Source organism: Atractosteus spatula, chromosome 11 (genome assembly GCF_055471065.1).
Source record: "Atractosteus spatula isolate fAtrSpa1 chromosome 11, fAtrSpa1.hap1, whole genome shotgun sequence".
Classification (NCBI taxonomy): Eukaryota; Metazoa; Chordata; class Actinopteri; order Semionotiformes; family Lepisosteidae; genus Atractosteus; species Atractosteus spatula.
Window position 1 is genome coordinate 42,443,008 of NC_142716.1, and position 26,157 is coordinate 42,469,164.

General features: G+C 44.3%; 1 protein-coding gene across 1 annotated transcript in view; it reads left to right on the forward strand.

The window, feature by feature from the left end:
• fasn (fatty acid synthase) overlaps positions 1–26,157 on the forward strand; it is a 41,974-nt gene that overhangs the window by 9,469 nt on the left and 6,348 nt on the right. The window contains exons 5-36 of the mRNA XM_088926699.1: positions 696–896; positions 1,437–1,559; positions 3,897–4,012; positions 4,325–4,459; positions 4,808–5,273; positions 5,466–5,653; positions 6,022–6,211; positions 6,766–6,860; positions 7,355–7,489; positions 8,227–8,430; positions 9,511–9,626; positions 10,023–10,198; positions 10,984–11,175; positions 13,170–13,250; positions 14,120–14,305; positions 14,694–14,873; positions 15,245–15,448; positions 15,603–15,916; positions 16,835–17,221; positions 17,847–18,011; positions 18,635–18,750; positions 19,221–19,375; positions 19,565–19,768; positions 20,082–20,232; positions 20,653–20,831; positions 21,367–21,486; positions 22,098–22,220; positions 22,771–22,994; positions 23,469–23,667; positions 23,876–24,027; positions 24,221–24,312; positions 24,446–24,843. Coding sequence (XP_088782825.1) covers positions 696–896; positions 1,437–1,559; positions 3,897–4,012; positions 4,325–4,459; positions 4,808–5,273; positions 5,466–5,653; positions 6,022–6,211; positions 6,766–6,860; positions 7,355–7,489; positions 8,227–8,430; positions 9,511–9,626; positions 10,023–10,198; positions 10,984–11,175; positions 13,170–13,250; positions 14,120–14,305; positions 14,694–14,873; positions 15,245–15,448; positions 15,603–15,916; positions 16,835–17,221; positions 17,847–18,011; positions 18,635–18,750; positions 19,221–19,375; positions 19,565–19,768; positions 20,082–20,232; positions 20,653–20,831; positions 21,367–21,486; positions 22,098–22,220; positions 22,771–22,994; positions 23,469–23,667; positions 23,876–24,027; positions 24,221–24,312; positions 24,446–24,843 — 5,967 coding nt within the window. The remainder of the gene's footprint in view (positions 1–695; positions 897–1,436; positions 1,560–3,896; positions 4,013–4,324; positions 4,460–4,807; positions 5,274–5,465; positions 5,654–6,021; positions 6,212–6,765; positions 6,861–7,354; positions 7,490–8,226; positions 8,431–9,510; positions 9,627–10,022; positions 10,199–10,983; positions 11,176–13,169; positions 13,251–14,119; positions 14,306–14,693; positions 14,874–15,244; positions 15,449–15,602; positions 15,917–16,834; positions 17,222–17,846; positions 18,012–18,634; positions 18,751–19,220; positions 19,376–19,564; positions 19,769–20,081; positions 20,233–20,652; positions 20,832–21,366; positions 21,487–22,097; positions 22,221–22,770; positions 22,995–23,468; positions 23,668–23,875; positions 24,028–24,220; positions 24,313–24,445; positions 24,844–26,157) is intronic.

The window sequence follows — 26,157 nt, forward strand, 5'->3', positions numbered from 1 at the left end:
TACTTCCCAGCTGCCATTTAGGCAGCTATGTAGCTACTGTATCCAGAGTGAGCCTTGTTTTATATATTGGCCTTCAGAAAGTAGAGAGAGTCTTTAAATTATTCTTTTTCCTTTCCAATTGTTTTTGTTTTTCAGTCATAAACCACAATTTACACAAGCAGGAGTACAGTACATTCTTTATTTTGGTATCATGGCAGTTATAAAGTATCTATAACAACAATCATTTTTTATTAAAAATGAAGAACTTTTTCAACAAAAGTATAAAACTAATTCTGAGACATATAGTATAATGAGTCATGGTTTGTCATAGACTGGAAAGTTCCAGATTTTTCCTGAGATTAAATAAACTTAATTTTAAATATTGTGCTCTGAATGTTAAATATATTCAACACAGACTATATAGAACTGCAAAATCAGAGACATGTACTGCTATTCCATGCTCAGATGTTTTAGGCCTTCCTAGTGTGTGTATATAATCTGTGCTTTACCTAAAGTAACTGGTGGTGTTGCAGTATGTGTTAAAACATCTGCAGTGTCCTGTAATTCTTTAATTCTTTTGTGAGGCTATTACTCAGGGAGTAGCCTGGGTAATGTCACATCTCAGCTGTTTCTTCTCAGTTGTTCAGTGTAGTGTCTCTCGCTTTCTGTGGAGTCAGTTGCTCAGTTTGTCCCATGTGTGTCTGCGTGCCCTACAGGCCCCAGCACCGCCATTGACACAGCCTGCTCTTCCAGTCTCCTGGCTCTGGAGAACGCCTTTCATGCCATTCGCCATGGCCGCTGCGACTCCGCCCTGGTGGGAGGAGTCAACCTCCTGCTCAAGCCAAACACCTCGGTGCAGTTCATGAAGCTGGGCATGCTGAGTCCCGGAGGCACGTGCAAGTCCTTCGATGCTTCAGGTACGGCCCTGTGGAGCAGGGAGACATGTGAAACTGTACATACTGTAGCACCTAAGATGGACAAGTGGAGGAATTCCCGATAATCTTAATCTCTGAACAAGCTATCTTATTACATATGTGCAGGGCGGGGAATATTAAGAACAACAGACAAGTATTTTCATTACAGAATCCAAAATGGCTTTACGTCCATATCTATTCCTGAGACTTTCAGAGTCCATTCAGCTGTGTTGACACTGAGATGTGAACTTCAACACACTGCACTGTCATATTCATGTTAAGAGCTCGTCTTCTCATGTAGAATAATGTCTCTTACTTAATAACATCTCCAGCCTATCTGTGCCCTGTGGCAAGTCTTAATACCTCTCTATGCTCTTTCACACTATTCTGTCAGACTCCTTTGCATAACCACCTTCAAGGTGAAGTAATGGTGTTCTATACCAGCGTTAGAGCTCAGCCCTGCAAGGAAAAGATATATGGCGAAAACCCTGCTATCACACAACAGGATTACTGAAGCGCCAACCACTTGCTTCTGCTTCCCAGGGGATGGGTACTGCCGCTCAGAGGCTGCTGTGGCTGTGCTGCTGACTAAGAGGTCCATGGCCAGACGGGTGTACGCCACAGTGCTCAACGCAGGCAACAACACAGATGGCTATAAGGAGCAAGGTACAGTACTGCGTCGTAGACCCTTTTCTCTGAAGTCAAATCAGCTGAACTTCTGAGCAGTAAGGAGCCCTGAGACAGTGACATAACCAGGAGCGATACTTTAGATTGAGTGATTTACACTACGTGATTGGGCATGGAACCTTTCCCCTAGTCACCTCTGTAACACTTACCCCATTCTCAGGCTATATTTATCAACATGGTTTGGGAATGCAGGGATAGAGGCTCTAGAGCCTGGACAGGGCTGTAAACAGTCACCCTGATGTTACTGTAGATTAATGCTGTTTATAGACAGAGCTCTGGACTATGAAAGAGCACTCCGTCACACTCTCAGTTTCTAACGGTGATCTGTGTTTAACCTTCAATGACGTCTGCCTGTGCATATGCTCCTTCTATCTTGTGATTCATTCAACAGGTTTTTGCCCTCTGCAGTCTGGGCAACATAGTTGTAGTCACACGTGCTCTTTATTCCTTCATGTACAATGATGATACAATGTAGTCTACATTCACTTTCTTGCTTTCTTGCCTGTAATGTTATAAAAACGAATAGCTTTTTTAAATGTTGTGAATGGTGAGAAGGGGATAATCATACCCTTTCCAAATTGCAAATTATATGTACTGTGCTTGATGCTGTACATTGTATGGTGTATCCTCTTACTATGATATACTTTGAATTCAGTAATAGTCAGGTTATTGATCTGAATGTTTGAGCTGTATGTACTATGTAGAGGACATTACAAAGTAACGGGTAACTTTTCAACTCAAAACAGACAGGCTGTGGGTTTAACTCCCCGCTGCAGACACTGCTGTTGTAACACCCTGGGGAAGAATCTTGACCCCAGATGCTCTAATCCACCTATAGTAGCTCAGTATGTGGAGACCAGTAATGTAGGTAATCCTGGCAACAGACCAACATCCCACTCAGGGTGGGAGTCACAGACTCTCAGTCCATTTAACACTATGATAACCTGAGTTATCACTATGATATGATGAGTAAGCCCCTAGGAGTTTTACTGCTTTGCAAATACTATGTATTCAGTGAACAAAAGATCCCTTGATTGTACAGTATGTGTGTAATAAAGGTTGTAGCATTCAGGCCCATGTGACTAAAGAGAAGTTAAAGTGTACACGATTTCCAAGCTTTTTTAAATCTATCTGGCATATACTGTAGTAAACATCCTGATTCATGATGCCTTAATTTTCAGAAAACCATTAAATTAAAAAAAACATTATTTTTGCTTTCTTTGAAATCAGTTATATTACCAGCAACTTAGTTAGCATTTGTGATTCTAGGTTCATAGTGATTTCTATTTTTGTGTCCCTGACTGCTATACAAAATATTTCTGTCATCTGCTGGGTTAATATTATACCGTAACCTTTAACCATATTTTAATGCCATTTGTTACATTGCAAAGTGATACAGTGGCTTGGTTCCTGGTATCATTAAGCCTTATTGTCAGCACATTTGTTACTTGCATTTTGGCACACTGTTAAGAGAAACCTGTTGAGATCCCATTAACTAGGCTTTTGTAATCACAGATAACAGTTTCTTCAGTTACGACCCTTAACCTGTCATGGTGAGATCATGATCAGTTGTCAGTACAAATGACTGGAGATTTTGAATGATGGCCTGTCACACCATATTCACTGTCAGGACACATTAAATATTTACAGTAATGGAAGATGATCAAAAATAGCCAAACAATATTTAAAGAATGTTTTGGCTTGTCTCATTTCTCTTCCATAAAATGAAGCTGCATGACTTCTGCAGAGGATAACATTGTGCAAAAACAGCTTTGGCAATCTTTTTACAATGTAGGCATTACCTCCTTTGACTCTAGTTAATTATTATGAGTTACACCCCAAAATAGGTCTCTTAAATGACCTGTGTGCTGGACCTGTATATACAATCACTGACCAAAATATTATGTACACCTTAGTCAAAAGAGTAGACTCCCCAAGTGGCAGGAAACATGTGTCTGACATCCATCACTGCAAGCAGTGAAATGTTCAGTATTTCAAACCCTTATGAAATACATGCATCATCCTGCAGGATGAACAGCGCTATACAGATGCAGAGAATTATTCATTGTTGTTTAACATTGGAGGTGCAAAACCTTCTATCTAAATTCCGCTCAAGTAGAGTAATAACACTTGGACAGCTTTTATGTGAACAGTCTGGATGACAGGTTTTGTCTCGTTCTTTCAGTGCCATAATGACAAGAATGGGAGAGGTAATGTGTAGATGTTCTTGTCTTGAGGTCAGTACTGTACTGTGGACTGTATCGTACACATGTTGCTTCCCAACAACACCTCCTCTTTACTTTTTCCCCCTTTCAGGTGTGACGTTCCCCTCTGGAGAGATGCAACAGCGCCTGGTGCGTGCTCTCTACCAAGAGGCACAGATCCCTCCTGAAGAGGTGGAGTATGTGGAGGCCCATGGCACTGGCACTAAGGTGAGCTACAATACTGCAGCTCTCTGCCTGCACACGCCAGATACAAATATTCACAGTGAGGAGTACAGTGCATGCAACAGCAACAAGCATCAACCACAGCCATGTTAGGGCCGCTGGACATGGACACAGACGTGATTTCTCACAGATAACAGATCAATGAACTGCTAACATAAACTGACTTAAATCAAGGACAGTTGCAGTAGTCCCTACCCTTTACTCACGTTGCAAATGAAAACAGAATGTCTGTCCAGACTACACAGCTGAACGGCCGCCAGCACGTCCAGGTTTTGACGATTAAAACATCACTTCCAGGTCGGCGATCCGCAGGAAGTCAATGGGATTGTCAGCGTTTTCTGCCAATCAGAGCGCGAGCCCCTGTTGATTGGCTCCACCAAATCCAACATGGGCCACCCTGAGCCCGCCTCAGGCCTAGCAGCTCTGGCCAAGGTAAGTGGGAGCATGCTGGCAAATGCATTTGGTCGCTAAAAACCTCAGTTGTTTAAGGAACCTGATTCATGCACATATTTTCAGGTTTCTTATAGATGATAAAGATACTAGATCCATTCTAGTCTGATATCTTGCTTGCAACTAAATGAAATAAGGGCCTTAGCCATATGGGTAATGTTTTCTCTTAATTTAAATGATGGTTCTCAATCTAGGTTCCAACATCTTTGGATATGCAAAATGCAGTGCACAGAAAACACAGCCATTTTTTATTTAAAAAAAAAAATGTAAATCAGTAAATGGCAAAGGGTTTGCTAACTTATATCTCCTCCTCTCTCTCTTCTTGCTCAGGTTATTCTATCCCTAGAGCATGGTGTGTGGGCGCCCAACATCCATTATAACACCCCCAACCCCGACATACCAGCTCTCACCGATGGCAGAGTCCGCGTGGTCTCTGAGCCTTTGCCCATTAAGGGGGGCATTGTGGGCATCAACTCCTTTGGCTTTGGGGGCTCCAATGTACATGTGATCTTGCGGCCCCCTGGTGCACTTTCCCAACCTCGCCCCCTGCTGGCCCCCGAAGTGCCCTGGCTGGTACAGGCCTGCGGACGGACGGAGGAGGCAGTGAGCACGTTCATTCAGAAGGCTAAGGAATACAGCGGCAACGCCAGCTTCCTGAGCATGTTAAACGAGGTGTCAGGCGTACCCACTGCTAGCATGCCTTGCAGAGGCTACGCTTTGGTTGGCAGCCAGGCGGACATCATGGAGATCCAGCAAGCCCAGGCCACGCCCAGGCCTCTGTGGTACATCTGTTCAGGTGAGTGTTGCCATTGAGATGGAGTAGAGGTACACCAGCAACGGTGGTGTATACATGTGCTAAATATTTTGCAAGATTTTCTCTATGAATAAACATGATTATGATACTATTTCATACACTGCGTGACATACTTCTTCGCAGAATCATGATACCGTCTGAGTGCTCTGCGTGTGTTTGTGTTTGCATGTGCAGGGATGGGCACGCAGTGGGCAGGGATGGGCCGCAGTCTGATGCAGCTGCAGGAGTTCCGGGAGTCCATCCTGCGCTCGGACGTGGCCCTGCAGGACACAGGCCTGTGCGTGTCCAAGCTCCTGATGGAGGCGGATGAGTCCACGTTTGAGGACACCGTGCACGCCTTCGTAGGGCTCGCAGCCATCCAGGTTAGGAGCGGCACAGGGCAGAGTGGGGTGGGATGACAGGGAAGGACATTTGCAGGTAGTATATAAGCTCATACATTTACCAGCCTCGGTTCTGCAGAGGGGCTAATACCCTCAGTTTGTATTTTTTCTCAGAAACGTTTTGGGGAAAAAATCCTTCATTGTACCGTATGTGAAGAATGCAATAATCCCTTAGTTGATTCTGGGTGGTCGATTAGATAGAGTGAGAAAACATGGAGTGAGAGTGCTGAAGTGTGGATCTGGGAGCCTAAACATTGCATGGTCCTGTTACGATGAGGTTATGACTGCTGTAAAGACGTTTCTGCATTAAGGGCTGGAGATGTTCAAAGAGAGTGCTGTCTGCTCCCCAGATCGCTCAGATTGACATGCTTGACAAGATGGGGCTGCAGCCAGATGGCATTGTGGGACACTCAGTGGGAGAGCTAGCGTGCGGATATGCCGACGGATCTCTAAGCCACGGCGAGGCAATTCTGGCCGCCTACTGGAGAGGGAAGAGTATCAAGGAGGCCAACCTCCCTCCTGGGGGCATGGCTGCTGTTGGTAAGACGCAGTCTCAGATTTCAAGCTCTAGTTGTGCAGGATGGTGGCACAATTGAAGGGTTTTTTAATAAAGCTCTAGCAGTGTGCTATCTAGAATAACAAACTCATAAATGTCAGTATCTGTAGGAATCTTTCAGAACAAAACAGATTGCAAGCTCTTACATGGAAAAAGTCTAGAATTTCTCATTCTTTTAAAACGTTTCAAAGCAATTTATTTCTTTTATAGTGTATATGTGGCAAGGGGTTGTGGGATTATATGACAATCCTAGCAGCCATATTAATAAAGCTGATACCCCAGATTTTTTAAAGTAGATCCTTAACCCAACTATAGGTACAAAACAGGCTAGATGGGCCCAACGACCTCCTCTTGTTTGTAACCTCTGAAGCTGGGATTAGAAGCAAAAGAGAAACATTTAAAAAATTTTTAAAATATTGGTGACCTTCAAAATACCCCAGATGAAAACAAAAAGTAAACCTGGGGCAAAAAAGCTTGGTGTGATGAGTTAGAATAAGATGTGTTGGTATGTAGACCGTGTTGGTGTGTTTCACTGCAGGGCTGACGTGGGAGGAGTGTAAAGCACAGTGCCCTCAGGGGGTAGTCCCTGCCTGCCATAATGCAGAAGACACTGTTACCATCTCTGGACCACAGGTAACAACAGCACGCCCCCATAATCAGCGGCTCCCGAAAGGCTCAGTTGTACACTACTCCAAATGCAATACACATTGTTATTAGAAAATGTGAAATCTAAAATGTGTATTTGAAGGAAAAAATGTATAATTGTTGTCCTTGGGTTTTAATGCTTCTTTTAGGTTTTATTCATTCAGCATTGTGACTCCAGTACACAAAGATTACGTAACTACACATACAAATCGCTCTGACCTCATATATTCAGGGAGTTATTACAGAAAATAAGCTTTAGTTTGACAAAGTGTGTATGTCTGTTGGATAAAAATGGATGGCAGATCTGAGCTTTTTCAGTGCAAATAACTTACATAGAAATGTATAATGCTTATGCATTATACATATCCACATTATACATTATGCATAATGTACTTATGGTTTTCATGACTTAAATGGGATTTGGGGTCCTTAATGTGAAGTGGTTTGCTGAGTTCTCTGGGCTTTGCCTTTGGTTTGAGCAGGAGGAGGTGAGCACGTTTGTGGCCCAGCTGAAGGAGAGTGGAGTGTTTGCCAAAGAGGTGCGCAGCGCTGGAGTGGCCTTTCACTCCTATTACATGGCCGCCATCGCGCCTTCCCTGCTCGAGGCGCTCAAGAAGGTAAGAGGTGACCGTGCTGAGGGAACACGCTAACGTACAGTAGGGTGATTCGTGGTTCAGTTTGTTTCATGTCAACACCACAGAGGGCGTGCCAGCTATAGGACATCAGCCAAACATAGCTTTGGCAAAACAGATATCTTTCCAATTTTACTTAAGAATTTATGATGTTCATAAAATGTACACTGTTCAGTTTGATTAAGAAAATATATCATGGTTTTATATAAAATATCATAGGTATAATAGATTACCCATACTACAATGCTGTTTTTTGTTACTGTTGATCTTGCATTGGAGTCAGGCCTTAACCCTATAACTGTTAGACACAAATATTAAAAATCCTCAAGGGCATTGACAAAGTCAACCCAGCATATAAGTGCGTTTAAAACCTAGAATGCTTAATATGGCTGGATAAGATCCTTGGATCAATTAACCACTAACTTCCAAACAGACTAGATGGGCCAAATGCCCTCATCTCGTTTGTAACTGTTCCTATGTTCTTATCTGTGAAAGTACTCCTCTGAGACACAAAGTAACTGCAGGTTCAAGTTGCCGGCACTTAACCGCAGACTTGATAAGTAAAGGTGTCGTTACAGTATTTTTAGACTATGACAAAGGCGTCTCAGCGGCCAGTTGGATAAGGACTAGTTCCTGAGGTCTGTGGGCTGACTCTAAACCTGGAGAAGTTTTAGAGGCTTTACCAAAGCTTGACCTCCTCCCCTCCCCTCCTCCCCATGCAGGTGATCGTGGACCCCAAGCCTCGCACCCCCCGCTGGATCAGCACCTCCATCCCCCAGCAGGACTGGGGTAGCCCCCTGGCCCAGTACTCCTCTGCCGAGTACCATGTCAACAACCTGGTGAGCCCCGTGCTCTTCCAGGAAGGCCTGAGCCTCGTGCCGGACAACGCTGTGGTCGTGGAGATTGCCCCACATGCCCTGCTGCAGGTGAGACCCGTACACACTCTTGTAGATATGAGACGGCTGACCCTCCCATCATTGAAATACAAAATGGTTCATCCTGCGCTAGCCTATCTGAGTGCGGCGTGCAGAGTGCTGTGGTCTGAAGCACTGGGCTGAATCCAGGTGTGGACCAAGACTTTAGATGTTATCACTGACATGTCAGAAAACTATGTGATAAATTAATATAACTGTGTATAAAAATAATTTCAGCATATTTTGTTTGCTGTTGTGTTAAAGTTATAACCTGAATTGTTCACTCTTTTCTGTTTGATTCTTAAAGTTATGTGATTGAAACTGAGAGACGATATTGTAATATAGCACTGGAGTAAACTTTTCAGATTTAATTGTGAATCTCATCTTATTCATATTAACAAAGCATATCTCTGCCCTCCTATTTCCTTCATTAATGTTAAGAAACAGCAAAGCCATTAACAAGGCTTCAAGGAGGACATGTTTCTTTGTGTTGCTAATGAAGTTATTTACAGTGTTTTCAATGTCCTGTGAAACAGAATCTCCATGAATATGATTCACCCAGATTAATTTTATTATTCTTAGCGGAGCGTATCATTATTTTTCTAGAAGCTTTGCATTGATAGTGTTTTTTTGCGGAGTTTTGTTCCTGATCTCCAATTAAAAATCAATCCATTTCTAAAATAATTATATATCCCGTGTTCAGTTTGCTCGTTGGTAGTGGTCTTGTGCAGGCACCATTTAAGATCAAACGTCAGTTAATTATGATTCTGATTTCATTAAACAACAAATAAATTGACTCATTAACCAACAGTGAGATCACGTTGGCTGCAGAGTCTGGGACAAGACATAACAGATATGTAACAATAAGTGAGTGGAATGCTGTGGTAGTCTCCACAGGAATAAAGTAAAATGCGATTACAATAATAACAATAATATGCTCAAAAATATTGGGAGTGCCTGAGAACACAGAGTTGGAGTCAATGTCATGCAGAGGCCAGACAGTCACTATGCAAGCCACATGAGTCTGGTTCCTGCCACAGCTGGTCAGAAATGGGAATGTTCTGGCTGACCTCTCACTGGCTCTCCCTGCAGGCCATCCTGAAGAGGAGCCTGAAGCCCACCTGCTCCATCTTGCCCTTGATGAAGAGAGGTCACGCCAACAACCTGGAGTTCTTCCTCACGCACATCGGCAAGATCTACATGAATGGGTAAATGTGCCCCATGAATTCAGGGGCAGTTAGACTCTGGGTGTGTGATAAGAGAATCACTTTCCTCGTGTGTTCCAGAGTGTCCGCAGCCATAGCCTTTAGGTCTAGTAAGGGGAATGTCTGGAGGATTAATCAGAAATCAGTACAATTTACAGTACAGTATGTACATTTCTGTTGTTCATTTACAGTTTATTCTAGCTAGACACATAGCCACTCGGATATCTTAATTATAGACTGTTTTTGAAACTGGGTAAGAGTGTACAACAATAGTCTGTGCTATTTACCTACTTATTATTTATGTGCCTACTCTGCTTGCCCTACATAATTTGCTGCACTAATAGTTGCCAACTCTGCCAGTTTTGGGATGTCCTCTGAGTGCGTTTCTATGCCCTCCAGGATCAACGTGGACAGTAACAAGCTGTACCCTCCTGTGGAGTATCCTGTCCCCACGGGAACCCCACTGATCTCCCCCCACATTGTTTGGGACCACTCACAGGTCTGGGACGTCCCGAGTGTTGAAGACTTCCCCACTGGCTCCGGTGGCTCCACCTCAGCCACAGTCTATAACATTGGTGAGAACCAAATACTTTTTTGAATACTTAGATGACAATTTACTTTTCACTGAAACAAAACTCACACATCTGAATGTTGTATAGGCAAAAACATGCAAAACAGCAGAAATCGAGGTGTATAAAAAGAATACTGTGTTCCTGTTAGTATAGATAATGTGGACTACAAATTAAAATCAATTGTGCATGAGCCAAAATGTAATTTTATCAGCCTCAAAAACGAATTATTCCTGCACAACTACACCACCTAGCAAATACAAAAAGGGTCACTTCTTTGTTTGCTTCCTGCTCCCCCCTCTGCCGAAGGTCTGGTTTAGACTGGCTCAGCAACCCCTCACAAGTCCATGCGTCAGTACCTAGGGTGTGGTAATTGCTTCATGTCTGAACGGCCAGTGTGTTCTTAAATTGTTGTTAATTGGTCCCTGCCCCACTGTCTACATTAGAAAACTTGAAGTTGAAAACTGGGGAGAGACATACATTTACACAATCTTGGCCACTTATACAACTTAATTAATCACAGCCTGTTCCTCCTTCAATGGTTTGCATTCTGTGACACCTGTTTTTGAGTGACATTTGTGTTGAGTTTGTTTTCAATAAGTAAAAGGTCAACGTATTCCTGACGCAGTGACGGTGTACTATGGATCACTGTGTTCTAAAACAAATTAGGAAACTTGCCAGGTCTCCTCTCATTTGATGTTTTTAATTACTTATCGCTCACAGAACCTGAAAAACTGATCAAGACTACATAAGAATGTTAAAATATTATTCTCTTGTTCTCTCCTTTGTAGACATGAGCCCTGAATCCCCAGACTACTACATGACTGGGCACTGCATTGATGGGCGCGTTCTGTACCCAGCCACTGGGTACCTGGTGCTGGCCTGGCGGACGCTGATGCGCAGCCTGGGGTCAGTGATGGAGCAGACCCCCGTGATCTTCGAGGATGTCACCATTCACAGGGCCACCATCCTACCCAAGACAGGTGAGAGACTGCCCTGTACGGTCACCTGAGCCAGAGTCTGACCTCAGATATGAGAGAGCACGAGGGCAAGCCTCATGCTTACAGACATGGCTTACAGAAGAGAGACCAGCAGGTGACAGAGCGAGTCCTGTGGTGAATGGGGAGAGAGTGAATACACTATCTGAAACAGAGAGATTAAGAGATCTCCTCTGACTATTAAATCAAATGAGACAGAAAAAACAAACAAACATGTGAGAGGTCTGTTTTCCTCCCAACACTCTTACATACAGTCCTGAAACAAGTACCATATACATAACTTACCTAGAACGTACTAGGACTAGAGTACTGTAATGTTTCATAGCCGTTCAGGGACGCCAAATATGTAATCATAGTGGCTCTCTTAAGGCACCAGTTCTGTAGGGTTTGGGCATTTACTGAGACAATTATTAATTGTAGCAGTAAATCACAAAGTTGATTCTTTTGATGGCTTTAGAATCCAACCATGCGACATAACTCAAACAACGCACACACACAGGTACTAATACACGAGGATACATTTATTAATACATAGAATATGCATATAAACCTAACAGATCTTATCGTGAGGGTTATCAGAATACAAAAGGTATATATTCAATCAGTTACGAAGAGTTACACATCAAGAGGACATACGTTCAGTATATCATTCATTAAGACCGTTTCATAAATGAACTTGGTTATAACTTCTACATTAGATACTCAAAACAAGTACAGAACTCTTAGGAATTAAATTGATATCAACTGGTTGGGATAACAGTTGAATTCTCGAGCTGTAATGCATTGAAGTTGAATACTCATCCAATCTCTGGGGATTCAGATCTCCTGCGGGCACAAAGAAACAGTTGCAGGCTGTTGCTGTCCAATCCGCGCTCTCTGGCTCCGTGCCAGGCTGTGCTGTGCGGCTTGCGACGGTGCGCTGCTGATGCTCACTGACCGGCTAGTTAGTGTTGGCTTTAACTAGCAAAGTTTGTGCACAGGAGAAAAGATGACTGTGGGTCCCAGCAAGTCAGGAAGAGGACCGGTTCGTTCCTGATGAAGAGCTAGTTCTGAATAGTGATTCAGCTTTCCACAGTTCCGACCTGTTCACGAGGCCTGCTGCTGGTGCTAACCTCGGGTGGATCCTCGGGTTACTCTCTGGCAACCTCCGCTCTAGACTCTTAGAACAAAGGAAAGTTCTGGCACTCGGACACACTGGCCGTTCCGTGGTTGTCCGGGCTGAGTCTCAGGATGGACAGGAGGCGCGCTGCGAGAATGTCCTGCCCTTGGGAGCCTTCTGCTCCTGGGCTGTCCTGCCCTGGAATTCTCCTTTGAATTCCCTTTAGAAAAGTCCACAGAAGTCCACTCCTGAATCTTACTGAATCTCCCGAATCTGAATCTCTCAGGCTCTCTGTGTTGCCTGTTTTTACCTGGAGGAACTTCAGCTCATTCATTGGCTGAAAGTTCCATGGGCATCAGAGTCCCACGTGGGTTACTCGGCCCTACCAGTCCCTGATTGGTTGATCAAGGTGAGATATGAGTCACTTAGTCCTGACACTTAGTAATGCAGTCCAGATGTCCAACTGGCACTCCCTAGACAGATAGGCGCCAGTGGATGACCATTGATCATGATAGCCAGACTTAGCTAAGTGCATCCCCCTTTGGGAGCTGTCCTAGGACCTTAAATCACCCTGCATGAATAGTCTCTCTGTGGCTGCACCACAGAGATGAACAGAGAAATGGGGCCTCATTTGGGAAGGCTCAGAACACTTAATTCTTTCTTATTAATAAGCCTCGCCGCTACAGTACAAACAGTCAATTTCTTGAATCACAGATTGTTGCTCTGCATTCTTGGGAAAAGGGGGACCTCTCAAAACCTTTTTAAAGGAAACATTTGAATGGGCACTTCAGGAACGTCCTGCATTCTTTATTTGTGTGACCTCAGTGTTGGTTCCCTCGGGAATTCTAATCACCATGCTGTGATGTTTTGGTTTCCTCAGGCACAGTGCAGCTGGAAGTTCGCCTCATGCCTGCCTCCAACAAGTTTGAGGTGTCTGAGAATGGCAACCTGGCAGTCAGTGGTAAGCAAACAGATTTTTTCTATATTGCCGTTGGTGTTATAACAATTTGTTATTGGTGTTCAAATTAAAACTGGATTCATTTTACCCGATGTTGTGTGGGTTGTCTCTGATGATGAAGTAAAATCATGCTTCATGTTCAGCACTGAACCAGCACATTGGTTTGCAAGAATTTGTATTTTTGGAAGACTCTTTTATAAATGGGGCAGGTCAGTAGTACACCCGCAAAGCCTTCCTGACAGTAACAGTATCAGTTAAAATCTGTATTCAGTCTTGTATTACTAGAGAAGGGCAATTAAATCAAATGTTTAGTGTGAGTACATCCTCAGCCACTGTTATCTGAGGAAATATCCTGTTACTTATGTATTGAGTGGCATTAAAAATGCAATTGGAACCAATAGCATCTATTACATATATAGTGCACCTTAGTAACTAACTAAAATTAACATTTGTGCTTATGTCTAAATCAAAATGCTTATGTGTAACTCCTGCAAGCTCTGTGTCAGGGATGGACAACTAGCCCTTGAGCACTAGTGGGTCCTTTGGATTTGACTACATCTTCAATTACCGTATTTGGAAATGAAGTCAAATCACCTGTTTTATTTCTGCCTTAGGTGCTAATTGACAAATATGCATGAAACTTGCAGAAATCAGGCCTAGCGGACTGGAGTTGCCGTGTGCATTATGCCTCATACTTCACCGTTCATTCTGTTCTAAGTTTAAGGGAATGCAAAGAGCAAAAAGAAACTGTTGAAATAATTCAGGGTTTCTCGTATTCTGTACAGGAAAGGTATTGAGAGATTTCCTTTTTTGTGCACTGTGTACTCTGGCATCCTTGTCTAAGGCTCTTGTTGTGCCATCTCTTTTCCCAGGCAAAGTGAGTCTCCTGGAGGAGAAAGCCTTGAACGCCTTCCGATCCCAGATGGCTACGCCCTATGAAGTAGGAGAGAGCGACCCCAAGCTACGGCTGACAGCGAGCGACATCTACAAAGAGCTGCGCCTGCGGGGCTACGATTATGGCAAAACGTTCCAGGGCATTCTGGAGTCCAATAACTCTGGTAAGATCTGAGGTCACACCGAGCGCAGCTACCATGCAGTGAGAGATCAGTCACTGCCAGCACTGTTGCAATATTCTGTGGTGCAGTGCTTGTCTGCGAGCCAGATCGATGAAAACTGTTGTATCAGTCTTGAAATCAGAAGTGGGGACATGATGCATTGTTATACAGATACCTTTCCTGGCAGTGTTAATACTTATGTCAGGAGATAATTAACCAAATGATAAATCTCTGACAGTAATTTCATTAATATCCCTGTTCAGTTAAATCAACAAGCCTTAGTTTTAATGCTACTGTACAATCATATGTAATGTTCATATCCCGTTGTCTTTTATCGGGACTTGCTGATCTTGTGACAAAAACGTCATTGGCATTTGTCTCTATGGTGCAGGGGACAGTGGAAAGCTGCAGTGGGCTGGGAACTGGGTGACGTTTCTCGACACCATGCTGCAGATGATTGTGGTGGGACTGTGTGGGCGCAGCCTGCGCCTCCCCACGCGTATCCGCTCGGTGTGTGTGGATCCTGTACTGCACGAGGAAAGAGTGAGGGACTATGGAGAGGACAAGAAAGGCAAGTCCATGCCATGTGGGTTCAGATGTTCAAAAATGTATGCAAATTTGTGATCCCTGTCCAAAGATGTGCTTTGGACCATTCAGTGGATGCTTGTACACTTTAATGGACAAGCGATGTTTATTGCTTTATCTAATGCTTAACTGTAACACATGCTATAGACGTTTGATATATTGGAAGAATTTCACTTGTAGAAAAGCACTTTAAGAGTTTTAGGAAAGCACTGACGGAGTTGTTAAGTAAATATGAAGAGTGCATAAAGGCCAGAAGAGTAAATTGTGATCAATAGGTGTTACTATTCCATTGCAGTGAATGAACCCCACAGTTTCTGTCCATGTTTCATCATCTCCTTCCTTCCCTTTTCTTCACAGCTGTGGATGTCACTGTTAACCGCTGCCTGGACAACATTGTGGCAGGTGGAGTCCAGATCTGTGGCCTCCATGCCACAGTGGCACCTCGTCGCCAACAGCAACACAGCCCCCCAATCCTGGAGGAGTTTGGCTTCGTGCCATACGTGGAGACAGAGTGCCTTAGGGATAGCCAGAAGCTCAGTGAAGAGCTGCAGCGCTGCAGGGGTGAGGAAAGCCTGAGATATCTATAGCATTGGGGTGGGAAACAGACTTTATTCATCCATGCTTAGTGCGTTTGTCCATAGCACTGGGAGTGGGATCTTTGCTCTGCATAGAGCATATCCAGGCCAGGGCCAATGCTGTTGCTTCTGTGACACAGGGCTGATCCAGAGGCTGCAGAGGAAGCTGGTGCAGCAGGGTGTGAAACTTTCCATCCCCGGGCTGGAGGACGTGGCAGAAGGTCAGCCTTCAGACTTGGAGTCGGACAAGGGGCTCCTGCGCCTGCTCTCGGTGCTTTGTGGGCTGGAGCTGAACGGAAACCTGCACTCCGAGCTGGAGCAGACGGTACAGAAGGAGAGGGAGTGCCTGCTCCAGGACCCCCTGCTCGGCGGATTGCTCGACTCTGCGGCCCTGCGCTACTGCCTGGACACGGTCCTGGAGAACTCCACTCCTGGCAAGCTCCGAGTGCTGGAGGTGGGGACCGCTTCTTCTCACGGATAGACTATGAAAGATCGTACAACTCAGACGAGGAGCAGTGTAATTTCCCAAGCAATGTTATTAAAATTGACCATTTAAATCCTAAATCTCTGGTGACACTAAGAATCTTGTGCTTTCTAGAAGTGATGTTTTGCATTGTTCTGCTCTTTTCACTCAAAGTGAAAGGCGACTCAACCTTCCTTCTTTGTGCAGAAAGACAGTTCTTTGATGGTCTTCAGTTGCACATCTGCCATTCTGTTTCAAGCCTATGTTTATCCTGAATGGTCCTCGGAGCAGACTTTTAGCTTTATACTGTAGGTATGTAGAGAGGGTCAAGTTAAGTTAATATGAAGTATGAACACTTCATATTGGCTGCTAGTGACAGTTTACCTCTTCACTTATTGTTATCATGTTTGAATGTGAAATACATGATAATGAATGATAAATTTGATGTCTTTTCACACAACCAAAACTTAATAACAGTTTAATGTTCTAATAATTGAAAAGGCTAGCAGAGGTTTTGACTAAATTGTGTAGACTAAAATATATAAAGCAACTTCTGGTTGCGTTATATCTTTTTTTCGGCAATGTTGTATTTTGTGAACAATTGAACGAAAACATATCCAACATGTTAAGATAAAATTCATATTCAGTTAAATCCTGCAGGGATCAGCAAAATCAACTTTAAAAAGCAACTTCAGTCTCCACATAGGAACTAGGACCAGATGACAAGCAGAAATTAAAATCAGATATACGTAAAACTGGACAGAAAATTGGAGGAGCTGTTCTCAAAGGGCTCTGGGATTTGGAAAACACTTCATAGCTGGGAACAACTGGGATTCTTGGATCTTTGACCTAAAGAGGCAGGTTGTTTCGGTGTTGTTCTTATATATGTGGTTGACTTCCTTCCTGCAGGCCCTGTGCAGTGATGGGCTGCTGTTTCCCCGGGCTGTTCCACTCCTGAACATCCAGCCCCTGCTGCAGCTGGACTACACTGCCAGCGACTCCACCTCCGACTTCCTGGCCTCTCATGCACCCTCACTGGAGGAGCTGGGGGTCTCAGTGGGCCAGTGGGACCCTCACAAGGGCCCGGCCCCTGGGAACATGGGTGGAATGGACCTGGTGCTCTGCAACTGCTGTGCCAGCCCCCCGCCCTGTCCCGCTGACATGGTGCATAACCTGGCCTCGGCCGCCAAGGAGAGAGGATTTGTGCTGCTGCATGTCCTGCTGAAAGGAGACACACTGGGAGAAACCGTTTCCTTCCTCACCACCCAGAACAGCCAGCAGGGTCTGTTGTCACAGGTACAGCACCATTGCTATCCTCTTGACTGTCCTACATAGTCCAAAATCCAGCCAGGACACAGTCTGTGTGTTATGAAGGCTGGCACAGCTGTTTCAATATACTAGGAATCACTGTTGGATTTGTTTTAAATTTTTCTTCATTGTGCTACTTAAAAAATGTTGAATACTGCAACAGAATGTGGGCATATTTTGGGCCCAGTAAACAAGTGTTTACTGACAAGTGACAAGTGTAAGTTGCCTAGATGTTAAGAGTATCACTAGAAAGTTATAGTTGCTTATAGCTAAGGTATGGTCCAGTAATAAAGGTTTAGAGAAGGATTGGGAAAACTTTCTTAAACATGAAATTACTCATATAACGATTAATTAATTTTAAAATTAATTAACAATTAGAATTATGTATTAAAAATGGTTTATTTTACAATCAGTAGGGAGCCCTTATTCCTAATTACAGTTGAGCCAGTTTTAGGCTGGCCAGGTTTGTTCTGGGTATTTACCATGATGTCAGGGGTACGATTCCATGCCTTGAGGAAAGCACCACCCCTTTCTCGGGGTTATAAAACTGGCGTAGGCTGTGAATGAATCAAAATCAGATGGAGGCTGTTGATAACAGAAGTTATCCTCACAGGCGGAGTGGGAAGAGGTTCTCAGCCAGGCGTCGCTCAACACAGTTTTCATCAGGACGTCCTTCTATGGCTCCGCCCTCTTCCTGTGTCGTCGGCAGACCCCCACAAAGGCGCCCATTTTCCTGTCAGTTGACGGGACAGACTACCAGTGGGTGGAGAGTCTGAAGGTGAGACTTTGGGGGGACATAAAGACACTGCTGATGCTGTGAAGCTGTATCGTCTGGTATTGTATTGTACAGTACTCCAGTACTTCTTAAAGTGCAAGCAGAGAATAATGGCGAAATAACAATTTGATGTTTATCTTTTATCTGGATTCCATAAATAGCTGTTCTAGAGATATGCTGTTTAATACTTGTATTGGTACCCAACCATATAAGATGTTTCAGGAAATTCAAAATTTTTAGGTAATTTAACTGAAACTGAAAAATCTGGGGGTAGGTCAAATCCTAATATCACCCATTTCAGCCCACCCACTGTACATAAAAATATTGCACTTCCAGTTGTTTTTGCTTTTCATTTTGCATCCCTGACTCACCTATCATTAAAAAGGCTGTTTTAATGATAGCCTGATTAGCCTAATCCAGTAAAACTCATTGCGCAAATTATACAGTACCTCCACCCTGCCTTAATTAGGGTTTGACCAAACTACTGAAAGGGTAAATTTTGACCTGTAAAATCCCTCTTCTTTAAAATTAAACAAATGCAAATTGTTGAGCTAACGGTATTTGGGTAAACTCTCAGATTCTGTGCAGGGTTCTGATACTTTTCTCCCCTTTTCTCCCTCTCTCAGTCCACCTTAGCTGAGCCATCGGACAGTCCTGTCTGGCTCACTGCAGAGACGGGAAACAAGGGGGTTGTTGGCATGGTGAACTGCCTGAGACAGGAGCCAGGAGGCCAGCGGATACGGTGAGGGCACTTTATCTCCTGAGTGGATATGTACAAAATAGGATCTACTACTACTATTGTAGGATCTACTACTACACTTCCTGTGTGGTGTGCTTCAGCTTGTGAAGCCATTTACATTATGGCAATATAATATATCTACAGATAATATATCTTAAAATTTGATTTCATTGCATAGGTTATGAATCTCTATGTTCCAAATCCATAACCACTGTAAATTCAAATGTTTTGTAAAACCTCTTTTTCCCAGCCATGTTGTTAAAGTTGACACCCTGACCTCGTTCAAGAGGAGGCACTCTGAGATCCTTAGATCAATTATCTACTGGCAAGCAAACAAGCTCCAAGCTATAAGGACCAAAAAGCCTCCTCACATTTGTAACCCTTCTGATGCATTTGTGTTCTTCGCAGACCAAGATCCTACAGACTTACCTACCTGGTAGCTGATGTCATGTGTGTGCCCTTATACCCACTAGGTGTGCATTTGTATCAAACCTGGACGCTTCCTCAGCTGCCCCCGTGCTCTGCCCCACCCACAAAGATATGCAGGTCATACTTCAGCGAGACCTCACCATGAATGTCTATCGGGACGGACAGTGGGGGACTTTCAGGCATAATCTCATTCAGCAAGGTGAGCCTTGTAGCTCCAAACACAATCATTCTGGGCTGATGGCCCTAGATATTATCAGTGAGCAGTAGTATGTCTCCTTCTTAATTAGAGATGGAGAACTTCTTATCCAGTGAGCCAAACTACCTGTCACTGCCACATTGTTTCACTCAGTCAGATGATTTCTTGATGTCTCCGTGTGTCCCCCTCCAGATCTCAGTGAGGAGTGGACGGAGCAGGCTTATGTTAATGTGCTAACTCGAGGAGACCTGTCCTCGCTGCGCTGGATTGTCTCACCGCTGCGCCACTTTGCACCCACCAACCCCAATGTCCAGCTCTGTCGTGTCTACTATGCCTCGCTCAACTTCCGAGACATCATGCTGGCCACCGGCAAGCTACCTCCCGATGCCATCCCAGGTAAATCCTGTACATTCCCTGCTTGAGTGCGAAAGAACAGCAAAGGCTATTTTGATACTGTGAGAACGTCAGTGTCCTCATTATCCTTGCATCTTTTTCTCAGATGTAACACAAACTTATATATGTACTGTATAGACAGTGGGAATGTGTTAGATAGCTTAATGATAGTTTAGCATTTGAAAAAAGGTTATTGAAAGCCCTTAACACCTAGACAAATCCTACAATTTGAGCAAAATTAAAAAAGATTGCTAGCAAGGAGAAAGCCTACGTTCCTGTTGTGACACTGCCTTGACATTCCGCTGCTTGCTTGCAGGGGACCTGGCTTTGCAGCAGTGCATGCTGGGAATGGAATTCTCAGGACGTGACCCCAGCGGGAGGCGGGTGATGGGGCTGCTGCCAGCCAAAGGCCTTGCCACCTGCGTGGATGCAGACAAGCGCTTCCTGTGGGAAGTGCCCTCCAGCTGGTGTGTAATCAGAGTCACTACACTTTAGAGAGGCGGAGTGGTGGAAGCAGACTGCTAAAGAGGGCATGAATAGAACAGAGGAGCATTGGGAAATGTGTGAGATGACCTGTGTTATTTACGTATGTGGAATGACAATAACACTGCTTTACAGGTGCTTTACAAGCTTCAATTAAACACTGATTAAGGAATGCAAAACATTTACATTATATGGAATCCTTTTACTATGAAGCTACTGTATGTCATAAAATACCATGAATTCTTTTTTAAAACTTATTCAATGGAGAATGAGCCTATTAGTTTGTACTCCAGGGGGATTGAAGTGGTCTCTGGCTGGACGTTTGCAAGAGCTGGAGTAAAACGGGACGGACGTCTGTTGTGTTGGTGTGAGAGCCCAGCAGGTGACTATTCTGTGCCCCGCAGGTCTCTGGAGGAGGCAGCCTCGGTGCCGGTTGTTTATGCCACAGCCTACTACGCCCTGGTGGTCCGCGGGCGGCTGCGCAGCGGGGAGAGCGTGCTCGTTCATTCCGGCTCGGGGGGCGTGGGCCAGGCGGCCATTGCAATCGCGTTGAGCCAGCGGTGCAGGGTCTTCACCACTGTGGGTGAGTCAGCGGGCGCTGTCGGCTGCCCTCCGTGCGCACAAGGTGCTCAATGAGACGTCCCCTAAAGAAGCTGTTTAAAGAGAGTAGTTTCATTGCAATGGCATTTGACGTCTGGCTTCAACAAAAAGGTGAAGGAAGTGGTAGGTTTTCCATTAGCAAACAAAGAACCAGCTAAGCACAGGGCCTCAACAGCAAAAGGAAGACAATGATATGTGGATGCATACAGAAATTAGCAAAAAGCAACATTTTTTAAGCACAAAGCTCTTCTTTGAGTAGCATCATGGGTAGCCTCTATCTTTCACGGATATATCTATATCTTTGTTGTGGTCAAGTAACGTCTTGTTGAGGATAATTTTGTTTACTTACAACAATAGGTTAGCTAATAAGTTTGTAAGCTAGTATAGTAATGTAGCTGTTAGATAGCTAGGAGGGGGTGGGCTTTTTAACGTTTCAGCTCTTGCAGCGGTGTGTGTCTCTGCCTTGTGCGGGTTGTGTAAATGAGCGATGACAGTATTTTGGATTTGTGCCTCAACAGGCTCAGCAGAGAAGCGGGCTTATCTGCAGGAGCGCTTTCCTCAGCTGGGGCCAGACTGCTTCGCCAACTCCAGAGACGCCTCCTTCGAGCAGCACGTGCTGCAGCACACACAGGGCAGGGGTGAGTTCGGACAGGTCATTCCTCACACAGAAGGGAATAATATGTGTTGTTTTAGAAGAACAACAAAATCAACTCAAAATCTGTTCAAATCACATTTTAATTAGGCCATGTTTCACAAATTTCAGAACTTTGAACATTTCTGAGAATTATGTAACATGATTTCATTAGAAACTGAGTTTTTCAAGAAATTAAACGAAAGTTAAAGAAGAAAATAATACAAACAACGGTATTATAGTATTAACAATAACAATTCCCTTCCTAATTTCTAAGGTAAAAACGTTGTTCATACTTCCTCTGACAGCACCAAACAATCAAGAATGTAGGTGTTGGAGAGGGGTTGCAAGAAATTGAAAATTTACAAGAGACAGTAAATTCTGGTAAAATTTCACAGTTATGAGTTTTCAGAATATGGAGTAATTAACAATGTAACTATAACACATACAAATAACATTTTTGCTGAGTAGTCTCAGCAGTGAATCCTCTGGAGGAGTTTTTGATAAGGGGTTTCACGGCAACAGATTTTTTTCCCCATCATTAGCACTCGCTCTACAGATATAACGGTGCAGTGCATCGGTGCTGTGACTGAAGCCATGCCTGTTTTACTGTCACAGGCGTGGACGTGGTGCTGAACTCTCTGGCAGAAGAGAAGCTACAAGCCAGCCTGCGCTGCCTCGCCCGACATGGCAGATTCCTGGAGATCGGGAAATACGACCTGTCCAACAACACCCCTCTTGGTGAGCACAGCTGACATAGCGGTTGATAAGAAGTAATGGTAATAAACCTGCAGATTATTCTGGCCTTCTCAAGAAGCTTAGAACACTGACTTAATTTCCAGCGAGAACACTATTTGGTAACAGTGTTTTCAATTGCACTTTAGAAGCTAATTCACCTACCAAAAGTAAAGTAACTGACTACCTTACAGGACATTTGGAACCCTACAGCAAGATCTGAATTCACTTCTTAAATTTTAGTGAGAATCCAGTACAGAATATCATTACTCTATAAGAAACACTGTATTGTTTCTCCTCGGAATGACTTCTCTTACTGTACTTTGTGTGCATGCTGCACTGCAGCTGGGCATTAGAGCACCCCCTTGAGGAGAATATGCAGTATGGATACTACCAGAAGCAAAACACTGAAAACACCTATCAAAAACAAAATCTTTCCCCATCCTCCCCCAGTAGACTTCCATACTACAGGGCTAAAGTTGCACAGGGTTCAGACACTACCGAACTGGTTCCGTGGGTCAGCTTTTATGCATCGTCATTGCTGTATTTGGGGCAGGCATGGCTCTGTTCCTGAAAAACGTGGCGTTCCACGGCATCCTGTTGGACGCGCTGTTTGAGGAGGGCAACCGTGAATGGGAGGAGGTGTCCCAGCTGCTGCAGGAGGGCATCGGGGCCGGGGTGGTGCAGCCCCTGCGCACCACTGTCTTCGAGAGGAACCAGGTGGAGGAGGCCTTCCGCTACATGGCCCAGGGCAAGCACATTGGCAAGGTCCTGCTGCAGGTCAGTCCAAGCCCCTTTCTCATTCCCTTAGCCTTGTAACCTGCTGTGCTTGCAGACACATTTAAACTCTTCAACAGCACAGACTCGGAAACCACCATCTCTTGATTTCTAGACATTGTGGTTTTTATTTAAAACTATTGCTTAAGACTGAATGTCCTAAAACTAAAGAACTCAGTTGCTCCTGTAGCAGATTAAAAATATGAACTATATCTTACCCTTATGTAAGATTTTGTGCTGGTCATTAACAACATCTGAGCAGCGTATATACATAGTACAGTACAGGTCTTGACTGCTACGTGTCATGGTTAAATAATACGGCCCTGCAGGTTGGATATCCTTTTGGTCTAAAAATCTTGGAGAAAACTCAGGTGTGTGCAAGAAATGATCTAGCAGGGAAAATGATTTAATGTGTTAAAGATGAAAACCTGTTTTCGTACAGTGCTTGGTTGCTCACGGTTCTTGTTGTGTTGTCAGGTGCGCGCTGAAGAAAACGGGCCTGGTGTAGACTCCGCTCCCCTCTCCCTCCCAGCCATCTGCCGCACATCCTGCCCCGCCTCTCATTCTTACATCATCACTGGTGGGCTGGGCGGCTTTGGTCTGGAGCTTGCTCATTGGCTGACTGAGCGGGGAGCACGCAAACTGGTGCTGACATCACGATCTGGAATCCGCAATGGTAAGCGTATCTTTTAATCACTAAATAACTTTCCACCATAAGTTCTTTAATTTTTGCATGTTAATCATGTAATCCTACAAATAGTAGGAGAATGGCACCAATTAGAGGAGGTTAACACACTGGCTAGGCTCTGAGAGATTGTTGTCTGTATCGTGAAATCTGTGTGCACAGAGCAGGGTAAGAAGAGTTCTGGTTTTACTTTTCTCAGGTTACCAGGCCAAGCGGGTGCGTGAGTGGCAGGGAATGGGCGTTCAGGTGCTGGTGTCCACCAGTGATGTGAGCACCCTGGAGGGGACTCAGCGCCTCATCGCAGAGGCTGCCAGGCTGGGACCCGTGGGTGGCATCTTCCATCTTGCCATGGTAAGTGGAGGTTTCAGTTCTCTCTGGATGATTTGTCGTTATGATGAACCTTTTCTAGCACTAGGTACAACTACCTCTGGGCTTAATCTACGTATTAATCCAACTCAGCTGCAAAGGCAGCACTCCTTGGTGGATTAATTTCTGCAGAAATCTGGCTTGTTGGTCAGGCTCTATGTTTTTTCCTTCCCTGTAGGTCCTAAAAGACGGCATGTTGGAGAACCTGACTCCCCATCACTTCCAAGACGTTAACAAACCAAAATACAATGGTACCATCCACCTGGACAGGTAAAAATTGAGTTCCATCCAAGCATCCAAGCATTTTTACCAAACTCACAATTTCTTTTGAATAGAATAGATTCTTAATGCTGCTGTTTACATATTTAGACTAAAACGTGTGGCATGTGTTGGCCTTTAACAGGGTGACCCGAGAGCAGTGCCCGGAGCTGAGCTACTTTGTGGTCTTCTCCTCGGTGAGCTCTGGGCGCGGGAACGCGGGGCAGAGCAACTACGGCTTTGCCAACTCCACCATGGAGCGGATCTGCGAGCAGCGGAGGCACGACGGGCTGCCCGGGCTGGCGGTGCAGTGGGGTGCCATCGGGGACGTGGGCGTGGTCCTGGAGACCATGGGCGGGAACGACGCTGTCATTGGCGGGACGCTGCCGCAGAGGATGAGCTCCTGCATGGAGGTGCTGGACCGCTTCCTGAACCAGCCCCACCCAGTGATGTCCAGCTTCGTGCTGGCGGAGAGGGCTGTGACGGCCAAGAGCGAGGGCGCTGGCCATAGGGACCTGGTGGAGGCCGTGGCACATATTCTGGGTAAGCGCCTCATCTCGTATTTCAGGGATGGCCAATTCCTAGCCATTAAAAATAACAAAATGAGTGGTTCTGTTGATGTGCAGAATTACCATTTGCTGCCATATTAGTCCAAATATAAGGTGACGTTTTTTTCAAGCAAATGTGTCTTTAAAATTAAAACTCCTTATTTATTCGGGGACAGTGCTGAAGTCAAGTCAAGGCTGTTGCAAAAAGGCGTATTTAGGGCTTCCAAGTGGCTCAGGCACTTGTGGTGCTGCCCCTGAGTGCAAGTTGAGATCTCTGATCAAAATATCACTGGGCTTTCTGTGCTGTCAGTGAGGGATGTGTTTCTCCTCCAATTAGAGCTGAAGCTCCTGCACCAGACTGCATAGGCTGTGACAAGTTAAAGAGGAATACTTGAAGCTGGGCGTGTTGAAGGAGTCAGCACCTCCTCGGTCTCCTTGCACATGACTGTAGGATTTGCTGCTGTGAGCTGAGACATGAAAGCACATCTAAATCATTGGGCAGATAACCTACTCTGAGGCAGATAACCTACTGGATCAGAAAACTGAGCAAATAATTTTTATTTTATTAGCAATTTTTTCCCATTTCATTAGTGAAGTCGTCTTATCTGTTTGCTATTGATAGTTTTTGTGGGTTTTTTTTTTCATTTCTCTTTATAAAAAGTACAGTCACCTTAAACCCAAGGTTGTTTTATATTGGGGCAAATGTGGTGTTTAATGATTTATGATTTCAAGATTAATATAAAACCTGCAGGACTGGGACTGGGGACAAAGGACATTCATAGCCACAGAGTAAAATATCATGGTTTGACATTGATTTTGATAGTCACATGAAGTATGATTTTCATGCCAACTTGATTCAAATAACTAATCAACTTTACTTTTTCATATCCCTGTCTCATGACATAAAATGTCAATACACCTTCTATAATTGTGTTTCAGTCCATTGAATACCAGATTCACTATTTGTTTCTGTTTGGAAAAGAATAAAACACATTTAAAATGTATCTACATTTATATTGATAATAAAAGTGGTTCCCCTTCCTTCAATACTATGTCTCCGCTTTACAGTATCATAAACTAAACCAATGAAAGTTAGAGGTACTATAAAAATTACACTTTTTAACACTTTGTATATTATGTTTCTCTACAATAAGTGTTTTTCAAAATCTGCTCCTGTACACCTTTAACCAAAAATATACTGCCACTCAAGAAATGAGGATGAATTATGCTGTCTTCATATGAAACTACACTCTATTGGAAAAACAGTAGGCAGTAACACTTCTTCCACTGCCAAATCTGCAAGTAGACT